This window comes from Trichomycterus rosablanca, chromosome 21, assembly GCF_030014385.1.
Source record: "Trichomycterus rosablanca isolate fTriRos1 chromosome 21, fTriRos1.hap1, whole genome shotgun sequence".
Classification (NCBI taxonomy): domain Eukaryota; kingdom Metazoa; phylum Chordata; class Actinopteri; order Siluriformes; family Trichomycteridae; genus Trichomycterus; species Trichomycterus rosablanca.
This window is the reverse complement of record NC_086008.1, coordinates 18,000,536-18,021,650: the sequence shown is the minus strand read 5'-3', so window position 1 is coordinate 18,021,650 and position 21,115 is coordinate 18,000,536. Positions and strand designations below refer to the sequence as shown.

Sequence of the window (21,115 nt, the reverse complement as noted above, 5' to 3'; positions counted from 1 at the left end):
ACAAGCAGTGCTCAATTTGGACATTTAGGGGTGTAGTCTCTTAGGGGTGTACTCACTTTTGTTGCCGGTGGTTTAGACATTAATGGCTGTATATTGAGTTATTTTGAGGGAAGAATAAATTTACACTGTTATATAAGCTGCACACAGACTACTTTTCATTGTGTCAAAGTGTCATTTTGTCAGTGTTGTCCCATGAAAAGATATACTTAAATATCTGCAGAAATGTGAGGGGTGTACTCACTTTTGTGATACACTGTATATATATATATATATATATATATATAGAGAGAGAGAGAGAGAGAGAGAGAGAGAGAGAGAGAGAGACAAGCAGTTATTGCTTATTCAGACATCCCAAGTTGCAAAAACTCATTTCAGGGAGGTACCCCCGGACCCGGACCTCGACCCCGACCCCCCAAGCCCAAAAATAAAAAATAAAAAAGGCTAAAAAACCTAACTGAGCTGCTAACTTAGCAACTAAGCTAACTGTTCACGTCACAAACACATTAATGTGTACTACATAGTGCACTAGATAGTGTGAAAGACAATAGATTTATGTTCCCTACATAGTGCACTAGATTGTATATTAGAAAAGAATTTATGTTCCTTACTTAGTGCACTAGATAGTGTACTAGATAATAGACTTATGTTTCTTACATAATGCTTTAGGTAGCGTATTAGTTAATGGATTTAGGTTCCCTACATAGTGTACTAAATTGTATATCAGATAACGGATTTATGTTCCCTACATAGTGCACTAGATAGTATTTTAGATATGAATTTATGCTCCCTACATAGTGCACTAGATAGTGAATTAGATAACGCATTCATGTTCACTACATAGTGCACTAGAAAGTATAACTAGATGATGATTTGTGTTCCTTACATAGTGCACTAGATAGTGTATTACATAATTAATTATGTTTCCTACATAGTGCACTAGACAGTATATTAGACAATTGATTTATGTTCCCTACATAGTGAACTAAATTGTATATCAGATAACGGATTTATGTCCCCTACGTAGTGCACTAGACAGTATATTAGACAATTGATTTATGTTCCCTACACAGTGCGCTAGATTGTATATCAGATAACGGAGTTAATACGCAATCGGGGAAAAAAGTCCGTGTCGCCTGCGTGCGCGTTTGTGTCGCTCTTGGCCGCTCGGTCGAGATTCCGGAAGATTTTATCTGACTTGCGGGCATCAGGGAGCCGCTGTGTATATGCGGGAGACCCCCGGAACTTCCGGGAGACTTATTTTACTCCCCCTGTGCATGCGTTTGCAGGTGTGTGTAGTAGTGTAGTGTGTATGCGTTTAATTAAATTATGTTGCGACACACATTTAGATTTAGTTGGCAGGCCCCCCCCCACACACAGACATAAAACATCATTCTAATCAGGGGAACATACATCGTTTAGATAAAGGGCTAATGGGGGGCGGAGATAGGGTAGACACGTTGTTGACAGATTGCAGAGGGATAATTTGGGTATGAGTGCAAACATGTGTATACATGTCTCTACGTCTTCTGTGGATCATGTTGATGTATCACTACTAAACTCAATAAAAACATTTTTTTTGCTTGTTCTTTTGAGGCGCAGCACAGACTACAGAGAGGTGATCACGTGTGTAGAGAAGCACACTTTTTACGGCTGTAAATTAGGTAGGGCCTTACTTATAGCCAAAGCATACTTACTATCACCACCTTTTATGGTACTGGGTAGGCTCCAGAACCGTCACGGCCCTAATCAGGATAACGCAGAGTGACTTGTATTTCAATGTGCACCCAGAAGAAAACCGATTGCCGTGTGGAACAGAAATGACACCCACCGAGTTTGCATCTCGGAAAGGAAAACGTCAAGGTTACCTTCCACCACTCCTCTGCACAAAAAAAAAAAACTGCACACACAAGGTCTAACCTCGTCACTTACGTCCATTCATTTGCATCCAGAATTCATAGTGCAGTGTATCTTGGGTATTCTTATTTGAAAGGCCGAGCATGTCGCATGGTTTTAAACAGAGGGCGATAGAAGAGCTGTTTCTGCTGACTAGAAAAAAAAAATGGAGCACTGGGGATTTTGGGCAACATTCAGCAAACATGATGGAGAACTGGGCGAGGTGAAGATAGAACGCTAGGCAGGGCGAGTTTGTGGACTTTTAGAGCAGCAAATATACACCGACCAAGCATAACATTATGACCACTGACAGAGGAAGTGAATAACTCTGATAGTGGGTGGGATATAATAGGCAGCAAGTGAGCATTTTATCCTTATAGTTGATGTTTTATTATCTGACCATAATAGCACTTGTTAGTGGTCTTGTTAAAAAGCAGCTGTTTATTCATTTAAGTTCAATAACATAGTTGCATGGTTATTAATGCAGTTTATTAAAGATCGACCTCTTCTGGCCAGGACTCCGCGGTTTACACTCGCCTGCAAGCCAGCGGCCACTCATTTAATGATGAAGATGTGCAGATCCTTGACAAGGAGGAACGCTGGTTTGAACGGGGAGGCAAAGAGGCCGTCTACGTGAAGAGGGAACGACCATCCCTGAACCTGAGAGTACATCTCTCACCATCTTACGACGCCGTTATAGGAGCTATACCCCAATCATCTGTGAGGGGCACACATGACCATTGTAATTAAGTAAGTAACTTTGTGGATTTGTGTACCTGGATCATTGAGCATGCATCAAGAGAAACATCTTAAATGGGTACCAGTAGCTAAACCTTTAAAAAAAAAAAAAAAAAATCACAGACACAGACATCCCAAGTTGCAAAAACTCATTTCAGGGAGGTACCCCCGGACCCGGACCTCGACCCCGACCCCCCAAGCCCAAAAATAAAAAATAAAAAAGGCTAAAAAACCTAACTGAGCTACTAAGCTAACTGTTCGCGTCACAAACACATTAATGTGTACTACATAGTGCACTAGATAGTGTGAAAGAGAATAGATTTATGTTCCCTACATAGTGCACTAGTTTGTATATTAGCAAAGAATTTATGTTCCTTACTTAGTGCACTAGATAGTGTACTAGATAATAGACTTATGTTTCTTACATAATGCTTTAGGTAGCATATTAGTTCATGGATTTAGGTTCCCTACATAGTGCACTAAATTGTATATCAGATAACGGATTTATGTTCCCTACATAGACATAAACTGTGTGTCTTTTAGGAAAATCTACCTGGTTTCGTCACATGCCGTTTGCTTTAACAGACTGTAGTATTCATTTCCATTGTGTCTTTAAAGTTAAGACTATGTTTTGAAGTTACTTCAGGGTCACTTTAAAATGGCTTTTTACCTAACTCATTTAGCATAAAATCCATTGAAGTCTGAGACCTTAGAAATCAATTTAAAAACTGGTACACCAAGCATTTATGCAATTAGCATAAGGACATCATGCAAGAAGATAATCCCCAAACATAATTTGTTAGTTTTATCCATCCTTTTTTTTATTTTCCTGCTGAGAAAATCCCTTTCTGTACAGACTAGAGTGAGGTTGTGGCCCATATGATTTCCTTTGAATAAATTACCACCGAGCTCAATGTTGATTTGCATAAGCCATTAGCCTGTCCTTTGAGTCTGGCAGTTTTGAAAAGCCTTCTGCCCCCCATCAGAAACTTGCCTGCATCACCTGTTAAAGCTAATCTCATCCCAAGTGGTAAAAATGGGTAGAATTAAACAAACAAAAACAGATTTAGGCTCTTTAGACTCTTTCATGTTTTTCTAGGGGCATTATCTCCCTGAAGATACATACTTAAAGGCTATTCATGTTAATAACTAAGCCCAACTTTCTATGTAAAGTCATTCAATGTTAAAAATTACTTTTTATGTATATTCATCACCTGTATTTTAAAGATAAGCAATGTATGAAATGCATTTTTCTATAAAAGTATTTAAAAGAAAAAGCCCAACAGACATCCCAAGTTTCCCGGAAGTTCCGGGAGTCTCCCGCATATACACAGCGGCTCCCTGATGCCCTCAAGTCAGATCAAATCTCCCGGAATCTCGACCGAGCGGCCAAGAGCGACACAAACGCGCACGCAGGCGACACAGACTTTATTCCCGATCGCGTATTAAATCCGTTATCTGATATACAATCTAGTGCACTACGTAGGGAACATAATTAATTATGTAATACACTATCTAGTGCACTATGTAAAGAACACAAATCATCATCTAGTTATACTTTCTAGTGCACTATGTAGTGAACATGAATGCGTGATCTGATATACAATCTAGTGCACTATGTAGGGAACCTAAATCCGTTACCTAATACGCTACCTAAAGCATTATGTGAGAAACATAAGTCTATTATCTAGTACACTAGCTAGTGCACTAAGTGAGGAACATAAATTCTTTTCTAATATACGATCTAGTGCACTATGTAGGGAACATAAATCTATTATCTTTCACACTATCTAGTGCACTATGTAGTACACATTAATGTGTTTGTGACGCGAACAGTTAGCTTAGTAGCTCAGTTAGCAGCCCCTAAAAGTTCTGTTATCACCCATAATCCTTTGGTGTGTGCGAGAGGTTTTTTAGCTTTTTTTTTTTTGGGCTTGGGGGGTCGAGGTCCGGGGGTACCGCCCTGAAATTAGTTTTTGCAACCCGGCCCCCGGCCCCAATAAACCCTGTATTACTGACCTTTGACCTTTGACCTGAATCATTTACCTCCTTGTGTAGGAAAACACAAGCTTGATCATTTCCATAATCTAAGAATTTAACTTGTTGGATTGACACCAACTCTTCCACTCTGCCACTCTTTCACATACTGTGCCAACTTTTTTGGATTTAGGGTTTAATGTATTTGCTACAGGACGGCACGGTGGCTTAGTGGGTAGCACCGTCGCCTCACAGCAACAAGGTCCTTTCTGTGTCGAGTTTGCATGTTCTCCCGAGTCTGCGTGGGTTTCCTCCGTGAGCTCCGGCTTCCTCCCACAGTCCAAAAACATGCAGTCAGGTTAATTGGAGACACTGAATTGCCCTATAGGTGAATGGGTGTGTGTGTATGTGTGTGTGTGTGTGTATCTGCCCCGCGATGGACTGGCGTCCCGCCCAGGGCGTTACTGTGTGCCTTGCGTCTATTGAAAAGCTGGGACAGGCTCCAGCAATGAGTTTTGTTAGACTAATTCGAAAGTGGGCCCAAAAGTGGGCCCACAGAAAGGACCCGGACCGCCCCGCCTGGGGATCGAACCCAGGACCTTCATGCTGTGAGGCCACTGTGCCGCCCTAGGAAAACACAACCTTGATTATTTCCATAATCTAAAAATCTAACTTATCAGATTGCCATAAACTCTTCCACTCTGCCTAACAGCATTGAGAAACCGTTTTAAACTGTTGACCTTCTCGTTGACTCCTTTCTAGCGAGCAATGACACATGACATCCTGGATGCTGCTTTCATACCCGAGCACAATTGCATCACCTCCAAGTTTACTGCTTTCTGTTTCTGTTTAGCTTTTCACATACTGCGCCAACTTTTTTGGATTTAGGGTTTAATGTATTTGCCACAGGGCGGCACAGTGGCTTAGTGGGTAGCACCGTCGCCTCACAGCAACAAGGTCCTGGGTTCGATCCCCAGGCGGGGCGGTCCGGGTCCTTTCTGTGTCGAGTTTGCATGTTCTCCCGGGTCTGTGTGTGTTTCCTCCGTGAGCTCCGGCTTCCTCCCACAGTCCAAAAACATGCAGTCAGGTTAATTGGAGACACTGAATTGCCCTATAAAGTGAATGAGTGTATGTGTGTCTGCTCTGCGATGGACAGGCGCCCCGTCCAGGGTGTTACTTTGTGCCTTGAGCCCATTGAAAAGCTGGGATAGGCTCCAGCACGAACCCCCCCCCCCCATTGGATAAGCGGATAAGAAAATGAATGTACTGGCCAGCTTTCATAAAGTTTTCACTGAATAACATGCATTTCATTTTCTACATTAACATTTATTTTAACTTTCTAGAATTTTAGTGATTAGTGAATTTCGTAGACCCATGAGTTACGAACGGTTTACCATACGAACATTTCGGGTTACGAACGATCTTTTTCAACCTAACGTACGAACAAATTTCGGATTACGAACCGAAATTCTCGAAACACGTGACGTCACGAACAAGTCGACTACATGTATACACAGTGAGCGAACATTCGGACAGCGGACGGTGTTTTTTTTTCGGTGTTTTCTTTGAATTTCGCAAAATTCTATATTAAAATGGCCAAAAAGAAGCTGCAGAGAAAGCGTTGGTGTGTTGTATAATTACTCCTGCCAGTAGGTGTCACTGTGTTTCAGACAGAGGGGACAGTGAGTAAGAGAGAAGAAGGAATTCGGCTCAGTAAAGTATTCTTTCTTTTGTGCAATTACACCAACAAAATAATAGAGAAATATGAGAGTTATTTGTTTCTGGTAGATACATTTTATTAAAAAAGAAGGAAATGTATTATGGTGTATGGTACAGCACACGTACTGTACTGAAATGTGGTGTGTTTTTTATGTACTGTACAGTACTACTGTGTATTGTTGTTTATTATTGTTTTATTAAGGGGTTATTAAGGGAAAATATACTTGTATTTATAACAAAAAAGACAATTTAAGACATCAGAAAGGTTAGGTAAGGGGGTGGTTTGGGGGGGTTCTTATGGAAAAAATAAGTTTACCTAACAAACAGCCCTTCAGAACCAATTAAATTCGTAAGTCAAGGGTCTACTGTACTGTATGTAATAAGAATGGTGTAACATTTATTAAAGTTACACACTGCATGTCAGTGTCCATCAGTCATTGGTGTAATCTGCTGTCAGTTTGCACTAGAGCCCGCCTATTTCTGCAATACTCCATTACCAGTGGCTATAAAAGCTGTCCGTCAAAACGAGGCCCGCCCATTACCATAATGTTGCATCAGCATTGGTATTGTGTGGCGCTATATCCGGGAGACGTTGTGCCGGTGAAGACACAGGAGCGCTTCAGAACTCAAGTTTAACACATTTGTATTATTTAGTTCATTATTATTTCAGAATGGCGGACGAGGCTGTTTCCGAACAGATGAAGGAACTGCAAGTGGACGAAGGGAAGAAGGTAACTGTGTAACAGCTGTATAAAATACTGTAGTTATTGTAGTTAGCCTTCTAGCTAGCCTGCTGCTCCACACGCTTTATTTAAGAGCATGTTGCCTGTCAGTCACTTCTACTCATTTATAATTAAATGCTGACTTTTCAAAACATAATGATAATTATGATATTAAACATGTAAAAATATAACACTTCTCTTTTGAAAATAGCTTTTTTTATGAAGAGTTTTTGCAGCAAAATAAGATCATACATTCTTACATTCTTGTTTTCATACCTGTATGTATATCGGTTATAATTTATTTTATTTTATCTACATATATTGCTATTATTATTATTATTATTATCTCTATATTACCAGTACTATACTCATCCATACCTACAGTGTATCACAAAAGTGAGTACACCTCTCACATTTCTGCAGATATTTAAGTATATCTTTTCATGGGACAACACTGACAAAATGACACTTTGACACAATGAAAAGTAGTCTGTGTGCAGCTTATATAACAGTGTAAATTTATTCTTCCCTCAAAATAACTCAATATACAGCCATTAATGTCTAAATCACCGGCAACAAAAGTGAGTACACCCCTTAGTGAAAGGTCCTGAAGTGTCAATATTTTGTGTGGCCACCATTATTTCCCAGAACTGCCTTAACTCTCCTGGGCATGGAGTTTACCAGAGCTTCACAGGTTGCCACTGGAATGCTTTTCCACTCCTCCATGACGACATCACGGAGCTGGCGGATATTCGAGACTTTGCGCTCCTCCACCTTCCGCTTGAGGATGCCCCAAAGATGTTCTATTGGGTTTAGGTCTGGAGACATGCTTGGCCAGTCCATCACCTTTACCCTCAGCCTCTTCAATAAAGCAGTGGTCGTCTTAGAGGGGTGTTTGGGGTCATTATCATGCTGGAACACTGCCCTGCGACCCAGTTTCCGGAGGGAGGGGATCATGCTCTGCTTCAGTATTTCACAGTACATACTGGAGTTCATGTGTCCCTCAATGAAATGTAACTCCCCAACACCTGCTGCACTCATGCAGCCCCAGACCATGGCATTCCCACCACCATGCTTGACTGTAGGCATGACACACTTATCTTTGTACTCCTCACCTGATTGCCGCCACACATGCTTGAGACCATCTGAACCAAACAAATTAATCTTGGTCTCATCAGACCATAGGACATGGTTCCAGTAATCCATGTCCTTTGTTGACATGTCTTCAGCAAACTGTTTGTGGGCTTTCTTGTGTAGAGACTTCAGAAGAGGCTTCCTTCTGGGGTGACAGCCATGCAGACCAATTTGATGTAGTGTGCGGCGTATGGTCTGAGCACTGACAGGCTGACCCCCCATCTTTTCAATCTCTGCAGCAATGCTGACAGCACTCCTGTGCCTATCTTTCAAAGACAGCAGTTGGATGTGACGCTGAGCACGTGCACTCAGCTTCTTTGGACGACCAACGCGAGGTCTGTTCTGAGTGGACCCTACTCTTTTAAAACGCTGGATGATCTTGGCCACTGTGCTGCAGCTCAGTTTCAGGGTGTTGGCAATCTTCTTGTAGCCTTGGCCATCTTCATGTAGCGCAACAATTCGTCTTTTAAGATCCTCAGAGAGTTCTTTGCCATGAGGTGCCATGTTGGAACTTTCAGTGACCAGTATGAGAGAGTGTGAGAGCTGTACTACTAAATTGAACACACCTGCTCCCTATGCACACCTGAGACCTAGTAACACTAACGAGTCACATGACATTTTGGAGGGAAAATGACAAGCAGTGCTCAATTTGGACATTTAGGGGTGTAGTCTCTTAGGGGTGTACTCACTTTTGTTGCCGGTGGTTTAGACATTAATGGCTGTATATTGGGTTATTTTGAGGGAAGAATAAATTTACACTGTTATATAAGCTGCACACAGACTACTTTTCATTGTGTCAAAGTGTCATTTTGTCAGTGTTGTCCCATGAAAAGATATACTTAAATATCTGCAGAAATTTGAGGGGTGTACTCACTTTTGTGATACACTGTATGTCTGACATATTTTATATCTGATACACAATCTCTATTTATGTTCTATTATATATATATACCCATAACTGATACATTGTAGATATTTATAACCATAACATTCTTATCTCTATATTTATTCTTATATATCTGTATATATTGTTTATAAGAATAGACATGTACCAGATGCACAATTTGCACATGCTGTTTTTCTGTTGCATACCATATGCTGTATTAATGCACCTTATTTACTTACTTACCTTATTTTGTATTTGTTTAAGTTTTCTTTGTTAAACTATCTATCTATCTATCTATCTATCTATCTATCTATCTATCTATCTATCTATCTATCTATCTATCTATCTATCTAATCATAGTGTGTTGTGTTCTAGTAAACATTATACTAATGTTATTAGAATATAATGTCATATATTAAGTAAGTAAATTCAGTTATAAATGTGAATGTCACTGTATTGAAATCAACAAAAGCTGATCGTTTTGGTTTTGCTTTCTTTTTTATATTGCTTTGTTTTCCCCAATTACTGTCTTATTTATTTATTTATCTTGTTAATATTTGTATAATCAATGTGTTCTAGTAATGTACTGTAGAAGCACATGTTAAAGGCAAAAAATATCTAACTGTTTAAAATAGCTGTATGAACAATTCATTTTGTCAAATGTAGTTTTATTAGTGGCTTTATACAACTATTAAAAAATGTGTTCCAGTTATATAATAGAAATAAATGTCACTGGTAAGAAAATTAAACGAATTGAGTAACTAATATCAGTTCTAAGAGGGTCCGTAGGGGGTTGATTTTAGTTTTCCTTTCGTTTTGGTACTGCTTCTCCTATCCTGATGACCTTGCTCAAAACAGTCCTATTCTATTATGTATCTTAAATAACATCAGATATAATAATAATAATAACGCAAAATCCATATCAGTTTAACATGGCTTTCTGTTAACAGTTTATTTACCAAATAATTTTTTGCAAAAAAAAATAAAATAAAAAGTCGTCATAATGTCGTGTTACAGAAATGTAGGAATGTCACTGGTATGTAATGTAAGTAATATCAGGAGTAGTGGTGGTAAATTCGGTTCATTTTATGGACTCGGGTTAATCTGAGTCACTCAGTAATGTGATCTGGTTCACCCGAGTCACCCGAGTACTGACATCTTGATTGCGATTGATTTACTGTAAATAAATCCTTCTTTCTTAATTCTCTTGGCACCTCACACTTCTATTGTCAGTGACAAGTTGACACTTTTTCTAAGTGGAATCTTGATCATGGGGGATAGGGACAAGGAGCGGACTCACCTACCAATCAGATGGGTATATTAATGGGTCAAGAGTTCAAGGAGGATGGTCAACAACAAATTGCCATGGTAACTTGACCCAGTCAGGCAGCCACAGTGGCACCAAAACAAACAGTCAGTAAATTACCATGGAGAAGGGCTATGATACTCCTTAAGTTGTACAGTCCTAAAGTAGCCTGTAAGCATTTGCATTTTAATAATAATAATAATAACTATATTTTGTTGTTGTTTTGCTTACAAGAAAATATGATGTATTACTAATCTATACCACTACTACTGATAATAATAATAATAATAGCATGTGCATAAAATCAGCCACATAACGTGTTTCCAGTGAGCCTGCTCACTCGCCTTGTGTACTCGCCAGCAGCCAGTCTGAGGACTTGTAGGATCCGGGTTAATTGAGATTTCAGACTCATGATTCCTGATTCAGTACAAAGATTCAAATCATTAACCCGAGTGATTCAGGAACCACCCATAAAATTTTTTTAGTTTTTTGTTTTAATATTTCTTTTTAATTCCTTTATTAAAACATACCTTTGGGTACCGTTTTACTTAAGAAAAAAGTTTACGCTGCAGGACAAACAAGTTATAATGTTCATTTCATCTATTATTAATGGTTATGGTTAGAGATGGGACGATCGGGGTTTTTGGCACCGATTCCGATCTCCGATCTCCTTTCAGGGACATAGCCGATAGCCGATTGCGATCGGGGGGGGGGGGGGGGGGTTAGCAGTAAATAAAATAAATAAACTTAAAAAGAGCCTCACAGTAAAGATAAACCGGAGCAGCGCGCGCGTGTTTGTGTGTGTGTGTGTGCCTTTAGAAGAGACGCTTTGTACACTGTATCGCTATAAGTGATTCATTGATTCACGAGTCATTTTTCGCGAAGCGTAAGTTTCTCTTCTCAGTTATCTCTCCGTGTTTACTGTTATTAATTAAATGTCGTGGTTTTAAATAAACACCAACTACTACAGAACATTCTGTGTGACTCTCTTACATTAAAAAGCTTAATTAAACTGCTATTACCACAGATCTGTAACCGACCGTCAGACTCGTTCCGTCTAAGGAGCTAAAAGTTCAGCAGATGATCCTGAACTAACGAATTTGGTAATGAATAAACTTTTGCCTCTGATTGGCTCTGTAACGTTTTCTGTTCTCATCTACATCACAAGTAAGAACCGCTCACGATTTACCAAAGTGAACCAGGAGTTTATATAACGTGCTGATAGAATCGACTCAGATGTGACCGGGTTGAATTATCTTTTTAAAGTAAATATTACAATCAGCAAAATTACATCGTATGTGTGATGCACAACGTTAATGATGTTATTTTAGGTCATGAAGAGCTTTCACTGTGGTTTCTGTACGATGGTTGATGAATGGTGATGTGATGGTTGGTGCTTCGTAGCTCAAAGTCCGGATCAATCCACTGAGCTGTTAACTTAACGTGATCTTTATATATCACACGATCGAATCGGCTACTTTTAGGAAATATCGCCGATCGCCGATAGCATATTTTGATTAAAAATCGGCCGATACCGATTCATAGCCGATCGATCGTCCCATCTCTAGTTATGGTGCTGGCTGAAGCTGAAAAGATAAAAAACAGGATCGCTGTAGTACACTGTAGTAAATCAAATAATCTTTACATGTGGTGAAAAGTAAAGCATCTTTAAGCGTATGTAAAATTGAACCTTGAAGACAGTGATTAGGCTAGAACAACAGTAGACCACATCAGGTTTCAATCCCGTTAGCCAAAGAGAGGAATCTCTGACTACAGTTGGCTCACTCACATCAAATCTAGAACGCTAATCAATGTAAATATGTTATGTCTATTAAATTCATAATAATTTTCTATTCCAATATAAGTCTTCCACATACAGTACATTATTTTATTGACTGTTAACAGATAAAATGTGCTGGCTGGCAAATGACAAACGTTATTTGCTTCATTCGTATATGAGTTTTTAAATATTGTATTACTGTATGTTATTTTCTGTATAATGTTTAATCATGCCAATGATTTTAGTGTACTTCAATAGCCTCTGGAGCACTCCTAGTATGTGGAAGAAGGGGACTTTCACTGAATGTTCTGACTAATTTATAGAAACTGTGTGATGCAATCATGGAAACATGGACCAAGAACTGACCACATATATAAATGACTTAAATTAAGCAGAAGCTTTTTTCGGGGCTTAAACAAAAGCATTTCAAAAAGGATTAGTATTGCTCTGAGGCAAATTGTAGTCTGTGGGGGTCTTATGGTGTTCCCTTTCTTTTGATAATGTGGCTGATAAACTGTACATATTTACTGATGTAGTTGTCACTAGTTGTATACTTACAAGGTGCACCAATATGATTAAGTAAGCGTATGTATTAGAGATGCATGAGTACCGATACTAGTATCGGGTATTTGCCCGATACCGTGCTCATTAACTCGTACTCGCACTCGCAAACGAGGCTCCGATACTAAACATCCGATACCTTGTGCCTAGTGCACGTTGCTGCGTTAACGCAGGGATTTTCAACCTATGGGGCGCGAGTGCCTGACCGGGGGGCGTGACATTACGAGATTTTTTTACTTCTGAAACTAAAGCAATTCATTTTTTACCCACGGGAGACAGATTGAATTATTCTCACTGACCACGCTCACATACACGTTTAATGTTATTCAGTTCCGTTTGACAAAAAAAAACCTTAAAATAGAGCTAACAGCGAAGATAACCGGTTACAAAAGCAGCGACCGCTGTTATAGGACGTGTTTGTGTTCAATACTCTGTTCACAGTGTCGATACAAGTGATTCAGGAGTCGACTCATTTTCGTAAGCTTCTTTTCTCAGTCATCTCTCCGTGTTTACTGTTATAATGAATGATGCGGTTGTAAATAAACACCAACTACTACAGAACATTCTGTGCGACTCGCTTACATTATAAAGCTCAGGCTTAATTATACTGGTTTTTACCACAGAGCGGGAGCCGACTCAGAGTCGTTTACGATTTACCGAGGTGAACCACGAATGTACTGTATGTGCTGATAGAATCGGCTCAGATGGGATCGGACTGTATTATCCTTTTAAAGTAAATATTTCAATCAGCAGAATCGCATCGCATGTATGATGTGCACAACGTTAATTACGTGCGTTTATTAATGAACGTTAACGTTAGCTTGTCAGAAGCTTTCTCAATGATGGCTGTGCGGTGTTTTTTTTTTTTTTTTTTACAATTAGTGATGGCAACCCAAGCAACTGTTCCACTGCACTATTTTACACTAAAAACTACACTATTCCATAATGCTCCAGATTGCATCATTCTAAATAGGTATCGGTATCGGCGTGTACAAAAATACATGTACTTGTACTCGTACTCGGTTGGGAAAAAATGGTATCGATGCATCCCTAGTATGTATATTGCGAGCTCTACTTACTCCTGATTTATTTTACAGTATAACGAGGAGTGGCGTGCTGATAGTCACAGTCAACTTAATTTCTTATTTCTTTTCTCAGGGTAATGCTGGTAAAGATGGAACAAAGAAGAAAAACAAAGGAACTGGAGACAGTGGCGGCAAGAATGAGGTAGTTAACCTCGAGGGCAGTCAGTGTTTTAATTCTTTAAATCTAATCTATTTCCCCTTTCACTCTGATCACATTTGTAACGTTAGCTTAATTTCACTTTTGGGATGAGAGCAGTACGACTAATGTGTCATTATTTGCTAAGGGACACCCAAATCTGGTTTGTAATACAAAGGTCTGAGACAAAGTACTTCCCACTGCTGTACTTGGTTTTGAACTAATTTGACCAACAGTGTAAATACGTATTCTACATTTAGATCTGCAGATGGCTGTGACTGTATGTTACGGCCCCTAGGATGGTACAGGGGTATGTACGGGGTCGGTAACAAAAATGAATATTGAATTGCAGCTTTTTTTTTTTTTTTTTTAAGTAGTATTGGGAATTGGGAATTAGGTTTCAACTTCTAGTCAATGACGATACATTAACATTGCATTCATCGGCCGCTCAGGTGGCGCAGCGGTAAAGTACGCATAGCGCACCAGAGTTGGGTTTCTAGATGCATCGTATCGAAACTTGGCTCTACCTTTCCGACTGGGTTGGGCGGCAGTATGAACAACGTTTGGCTTAGGGGTAGAGTCGGAGCACAGGTCCTCATAACTGGTACGACTGCGGGCCCTGCTGGTTGACTGACGGCGCCCGCACGGGGCTGAGGAATGACATCGAGGGGGGTGTGACCCTCCGCGCGCAGTGTCTCTCGGTGCATGAACTCGGCTCGTGCAGGTGAAAAATGCAGGCTGTACCGACTGCGTGCCGGAGGGGGGCGCAAGTCAGTCGAGTGGCGTCCTCAGTCAGCGGCAAAAGGGTCGAATCAGTATAGAGGACGCGATCAGGGTAATTGGACACGATTAGAATGGGGATAAAAGTTGGGGGGGGGGAAAAAAACATTGCATTCATCTTCTATAGAGAGAAGGAAAAAAAGAGAAGTGACCAGGCTAATCAGACTGCTGAATTAGACATGGTTCACATTTCACCGTGAAGACGTTGCAGTACAGACCTAGTGCAGTACAGGTCGTCATCTTATATAAAACACCCTGATCAGTCAAGAGAGTATAATAATTTTTTTAAATAAGTCCCTGATTACAAAGGCTCAGCAGTTAAATCATGATGTTAGCTTATAATAATCCTAACTACCGATTTCCTAAATTAAGGTAATTGCTATGAGTCACTCTGGAAAGCCAAAAGCGTTCATACAGTCAGTGGGTCGGATTAATGGTTTTTATAATCGTAATAGATTAACGCCACAACCTTTAATATTACTTGCTCACCAGATTCATGTGCTTGCACATTATTGCACATGCTAGGATAAAAACATCTGTGAGATTTTTAAGATGCTTCTCAAAAGCACAGAACTCAAAAAGCGTATTTATTTAAGTTAATATTAGTGCTCATGATCCTGGTTAAATTCTAATTTAAAATGCACGTAATCCAACGAAGTTGCTTGGGTGTCGCAGCATTAAATTCCTACTGCTGTGATCCAGGGTTCGAATTCTCAGCAATGCTATTTACATACAGACATGATTGGCTATGTCCGAGGGGGGTGGCCAAGGCCCCACGATGGATTGGTGTCATGTTCAGGGTTTGTTACTGCATTGTGCCCAGTGGTTTTAGGGAAACTGGACCCACCACAACCCCGATTAGGATAAAGCGATGGTATAACATGAAAGAAAAAAACAAACAAACAAACAACAAAGCTATCTGACATAGCATTTTACACATTTAAAGAGCAAGAACTCTGAGAATACTGATACTGTGCATGTTTAAATGTTGTTTGTGGTCAAAAAGGCGATCGTGATCATAAAAATAATTTTAGAATTAATATCCATGCATTATCTGAGCGAATTCTTCTGGCAGGTGACAAGAGCATTAGTTTTCTAAAATGTATTTGTCCTGTAGATGAACCCAGCACCTCAGTACATAGAAGATCGCCTGGTCGCGTACAACAAGTTGAAAGCTGAACATGACGCGCTGATGGCCGAGAGGGCCGAGAAGGACAGCAAGCCCATCAAGATCACCCTGCCCGATGGGAAAGTTGTGGACGCCGAGTCCTGGAAGACCACACCTTACCAGATCGCCTGTGGCATCAGGTCAGCAATAGCAATCAAAAGGGGGTAAATTCACAGAGGTGTGAATGAATGTCCCAGTACAACACCGAGTATATTGATCATGGCTGATACTGGCCTAAAATGTTGTAGTGCTATCAGATCGCTAAAACTCAGGACCCAGTCTGGCACCCGGAAAGTCCGCTGACAGTACAGTGCTTGGTTTTGTTTCTCTCCCAACTAAAACAAAGTTAAGAAGGTTAAATTGCTACTATAAATAGCCAATACGCATAGCGTGTTGCCTTGAAATCGTCACTAATTTGTGTTTCCGCTTAGTGTTCAGTGTTTCTGATCAGAATGAAGTGTAGATAAATGTATAAACTGACTAGAACAGAGGACACTATATATTTTAAAGCATCCAATCAGCACCCCTCAGAAATGTTGTCTAACCTGCTGGTTTCTGAGCTCAGAGCCTGATTTTTTTTGTGAGGATGTCCTTAAAGGATCCGTTTCAGTATCAGCCGGTGCTTAGATGCTTAACTTTAATATCAGAAAATTAAATAAATGAATTCTTAAAGCTTATTCTTAATGTGTTTTTTTTTTCCTGTATCAAATTGTCAATATCCAGCCAAGGTCTTGCTGATAACACGGTAATTTCCAAAGTGAACAATGTTGTGTGGGACTTGGACAGACCATTGGAAGGAGATTGCAGCCTGCAGCTTCTCAAGTTTGACGACGAGGAAGCGCAAGCAGTGAGTGTATACACTAAATTCAACTAAACAAAATTTATTCTTTTAAATCAGACAGAAAATGAAGTGGAGGCTACTTCAGAATTCAATAATGTACAGAACTCCTCAGAGTGTTGCAGGAAAAGTCATTTGAAACACTTGGAAGTGAATAATTGAGGAGCATGAACATATCAGAGTGACGAATATGTCCGATGGACAAGTGTGGGTTTAGTGAATGCCAAAAAAAACCTACCTGCCTGACTGAATTGTGCCAGCTGTAAAGTCTGGTGAAGGAGGAGGGATAATGTTATGGGGTTGGTTTTCAGAGGTTGGCCTAGGCCCCTTAGTTTCAGTGAAGAGAAATCTTATTATATTTCCTGTTCCGATATGACCGTGCCAAAGTACACAAAGCAAGGTCCACAAAGGCGTGGTTGGGCGAGTTTGGTGTGGTAGAACAAAACTGGCCCGCACTGAGCCCTGACCCTCAACCCCATCGAACACCTTCGGGATCAAACAATAACATTTGACCCATAAATGATCTTCTAAATGAAGCCCACTCCGACATTTTGGAGAAAGCCTTGCCGGAAGAGTGGAAAGTGTTGCAGCTGAAATGGGGGGACCAACTCCATATTAATGCCAATCTATGACTTTACAATAGGATGTCATAACGGCTCCTGGAGTTGTGTAGGTGTCCAAATACTTTTGTCCATATATATCTCAGATCATTCATGTTAGCTTGTGTGGACACATAACATTAGTTCTTTTGTAGATGTGTAAATCAATGATAAATCAATTACAATCTACATTAGTAATGCCGTTGTCGATCCCAGTAGCTACTTTTTGCAGTCTCAGGTCTGTTACTGTACATATTTGGCAGAACTTGATAAAGTGCTTTTATTTTTTTTAGGTGTACTGGCACTCCAGCGCTCACATTATGGGTGAAGCCATGGAGAGAGTGTATGGAGGCTGCCTGTGTTATGGACCTCCCATTGAAAACGGCTTCTATTACGACATGTATCTGGACAACGAGTGAGTGTTGGCATATGTATCTTGCTATTAAATGTCTACCGTAGTATTATGGAGCATCTGTATTGTACATGAGGCAAACAACTCCCCATAGGGGGAAATTACTATAACAAAAACATCATTGTATAGGGAAACGTAAGTGATTTTGTGTTTTGCACATATGTTTTGCATGGTGCAATTAACCTACCATTTCTAATCACCCAATTGCATTTCACTTCCTCGCTATTGCCGCTGACCTCCACTCCTGACCGAGGAGGGCCGTGACTAACACACACCACCTCCGACACGTTGTTTTTTTTGGATAGTGGATAAATGCATTATTGTGTACTATACAGAAAAACATCACAGACCTGAATGCTTAACCCCAACAGAGAAGGGTCCAGTGGCTTCGTCATGCCATGGTGGGGCATTTTGCTGACAGGATCTTTGAATTCACTTGTCCCCTTAGAAAGAAGAGAATACAACATTGGAACATTTCTAACATTCGGACTTCAATTAATCTGATGGCTGAACATGTTGAACAGGACACTATGATTAGCAGATACATTTCAGAGACTATATATACAGTACCTGCTGTTTAGGTTTTTAAAAGAACAGGATAACCTACTGGTGCATACACAGTGAGGAATGGACAAGTATCTACAACCTAAAAAACACTAAAGCAATTACATTCGCAGTTAGCAAGCTGGTGGGACAGAAAAGAAACTCTAAGGCCGTTCAGGTGGCACAGCGGTGTGATACACTAGCCCATTACTGCTGAGATCCACTGGTTGGGCATCTGCAAGGATATGATCGGTGGGCTTTGCATGAACAGTTGATCAGTGGCATGCAAGGCTAAGAAACATTAAAGCTGTTCAGGTGGCGCAGCCGTGTATTACACTAACCCGCCACGGCAGAGATCAGGTCGGTCCGACGTCTGCATGGATATGATTGGTTAATATCCGGTGTGACGGAAAAGCTTTGCATGAACAGTTGATAAGTGGCATGCAAGGCTAAGAAACATTCAAGCCGCACAGGTGGCACACCGATGAAGTACATTAGCATGGATATGATTGGCTAATGTGTAGGCTGGGGCAACTGTTGGGTGATTTGAAACAGCCTAGTCATTGGGAGGTGCAACTGTCAGTGATCCCCAAATGAACACAGTAGCAGCTAAAAAAAAAAATGGTAAAGAAGCATAGAAACATACAACAATTCACTAAGCAAATAAGGACATTTAATACCACATTTAATTACCACTTTGTTATTTACATAGACCAAACATCAAAAGCTAGCTAGTATTTAGATGGACTGTGTAATCCTTGTCATTATACTCTTACCTAAGCAAACTGTGGGATCAAGGCTTAGTATCTGAGTATTTAAGGAAGGTGCGAAAACTACCTAAACTTTTTTTTTTTTTAATTTCCACCCATCTATATTCCAGCATACTGTATTTGGATCAGTAAGGCTAGATGCTTTTGCACCCCATGTGTGTAAACCTCTAAATTCACTTTAACCTCACCTCTGCAACCCTTTAGTGATTATTATGCCGTTTGCATAGCATTTCTATGGAAAGCAAATTCTTAGGCAGTTGTTTACCAGACAGTCTAATAACCATCATGGAGAAATAATGCACCGGGTCTGAATATTGAATAGGATTAGAACTGCATTTCTTTTTCCTAGCACAAGGTCAGCTATTATCATTTTAATGAATTTTTTGTTGATGGCTGAATATTCAGTAGGTGTTAAAGGAATTTTAATTTTAAGGACGAATCTGCCCTTCAGTATAAATAAAGCATGGCAGATATTTGTTCTAAACTATTTTATTTGACCTTTTTTTGTGAGTGGGGGATTTAAATTATTATGGAGGAACAATAATAACAGTAAGCACTTGTGTATTTATTTCTTTATTTTTACTAAAAAGCGAATTTATGCTAATAATATTCAGGGAGATGATTCGACTGTCAAGATGCACCTTGTTTATGGTGTAAATGTGTCAGCTCTAAAAAATAAAAAGACCAATGAAGTGCCTACTAATACGGAAAGTTCCTTCTGAATGTGCCGTCTGAGAGACGTCTGGAGATTCTTTTCACCGCCTTTAAATGTGTTTTTGCAAGGCTCATGTTTATTCATGAGCGCGCAACCGTTTTATTTTCAATTTCTGGTTTTTAGGGGCGTATCGAGCAATGACTTCCCCTGTCTTGAGAACCTGTGTAAGAAGATCATCAAGGAAAAGCAGCCCTTTGAGAGGCTGGAGATAAAGAAGGAGACTCTTCTTGAAATGTTCAAGGTAGGAGCTTCGCCTTTGAGTCAGGAGGGAAAATTGGGAGGCGTGGGCGCTCAGAAACGAGGACATATTCCCCAGGCTTAGCTGAAGTTTGTGTTTGTGTTTTCTAGTACAACAAGTTTAAGTGTAGGATCCTGAATGAGAAAGTTACCACCCCAACCACTACAGTTTACAGGTAAGAAACACTTGCCCAGGTGCCATTTATATGGTGGTATTAATATCTATGGCACTGGATGTGCATCAAAACTATACATGTGATGTAAGGGCCTTTCAGATTTTCTTTGTCCTGGTTAAAACAACATGTAAAAACTGTAACACTGTCACCATCAGATATGGGCATGCACCATCTTTTCTGATCATTGAATCACAGACCCAAAAAAACATGGACCTAATGTTTAAATATTTTAAATAACATTCCATTATTTTATCATAATATTGTAAGCATATGAGTTCCTTGGGTGCTAATGCATGCATGCATGTACTCTATGATGTACTCCATGTATAAATAGTGAGTGTTCTGGAACTAAATACGATCATAACAGCTTTTGCAAATATAAATATGCAACCAAAATATTGAACATTATGTTTTACACTTTGGTTACATTCATGACAGGAACGGTTGTTACTAGAGATGGGACGATCGATCGGCTACGAATCGGTATCGGCCGATTTTTAATCAAAATATGCTATCGGCGATCGGCGATATTTCCTAAAAGTAGCCGATCCGATCGTGTGATATATAAAGACCATGTTAAGTTAACAGCTCAGTGGATTGATCCAGACTTTGAGCTACGAAGCACCAACCATCACATCACCATTCATCAACAATCGTACAGAAACCACAGTGAAAGCTCTTACGATGTAATTTTGCTGATTGTAATATTTACTTTAAAAAGATAATTCAACCCGGTCACATCTGAGTCGATTCTATCAGCACGTTATATGAACTCCTGGTTCACTTTGGTAAATCGTAAGCGGTTCTTACTTGTGATGTAGATGAGAACAGAAGACGTTACAGAGCCAATCCGAGGCAAAAGTTTATTCATTACCAAATTCGTTAGTTCAGGATCATCTGCTAAACTTTTAGAAAACTTTTAGCTCCTTAGACGGAACGA

General features: G+C 39.9%; 1 protein-coding gene across 1 annotated transcript in view; it reads left to right on the top strand.

Moving 5' to 3' along the window:
* The first annotated feature begins 6,937 nt into the window (after nucleotides 1-6,937).
* The window catches only part of tars1 (threonyl-tRNA synthetase 1), a 31,252-nt gene continuing 17,074 nt past the window's right edge, over nucleotides 6,938-21,115 (top strand). The window contains exons 1-7 of the mRNA XM_063017631.1: nucleotides 6,938-7,058; nucleotides 13,875-13,943; nucleotides 15,835-16,025; nucleotides 16,609-16,732; nucleotides 17,616-17,737; nucleotides 19,886-20,003; nucleotides 20,111-20,175. Coding sequence (XP_062873701.1) covers nucleotides 6,999-7,058; nucleotides 13,875-13,943; nucleotides 15,835-16,025; nucleotides 16,609-16,732; nucleotides 17,616-17,737; nucleotides 19,886-20,003; nucleotides 20,111-20,175 — 749 coding nt within the window. The 5' untranslated portion in view covers nucleotides 6,938-6,998. The remainder of the gene's footprint in view (nucleotides 7,059-13,874; nucleotides 13,944-15,834; nucleotides 16,026-16,608; nucleotides 16,733-17,615; nucleotides 17,738-19,885; nucleotides 20,004-20,110; nucleotides 20,176-21,115) is intronic.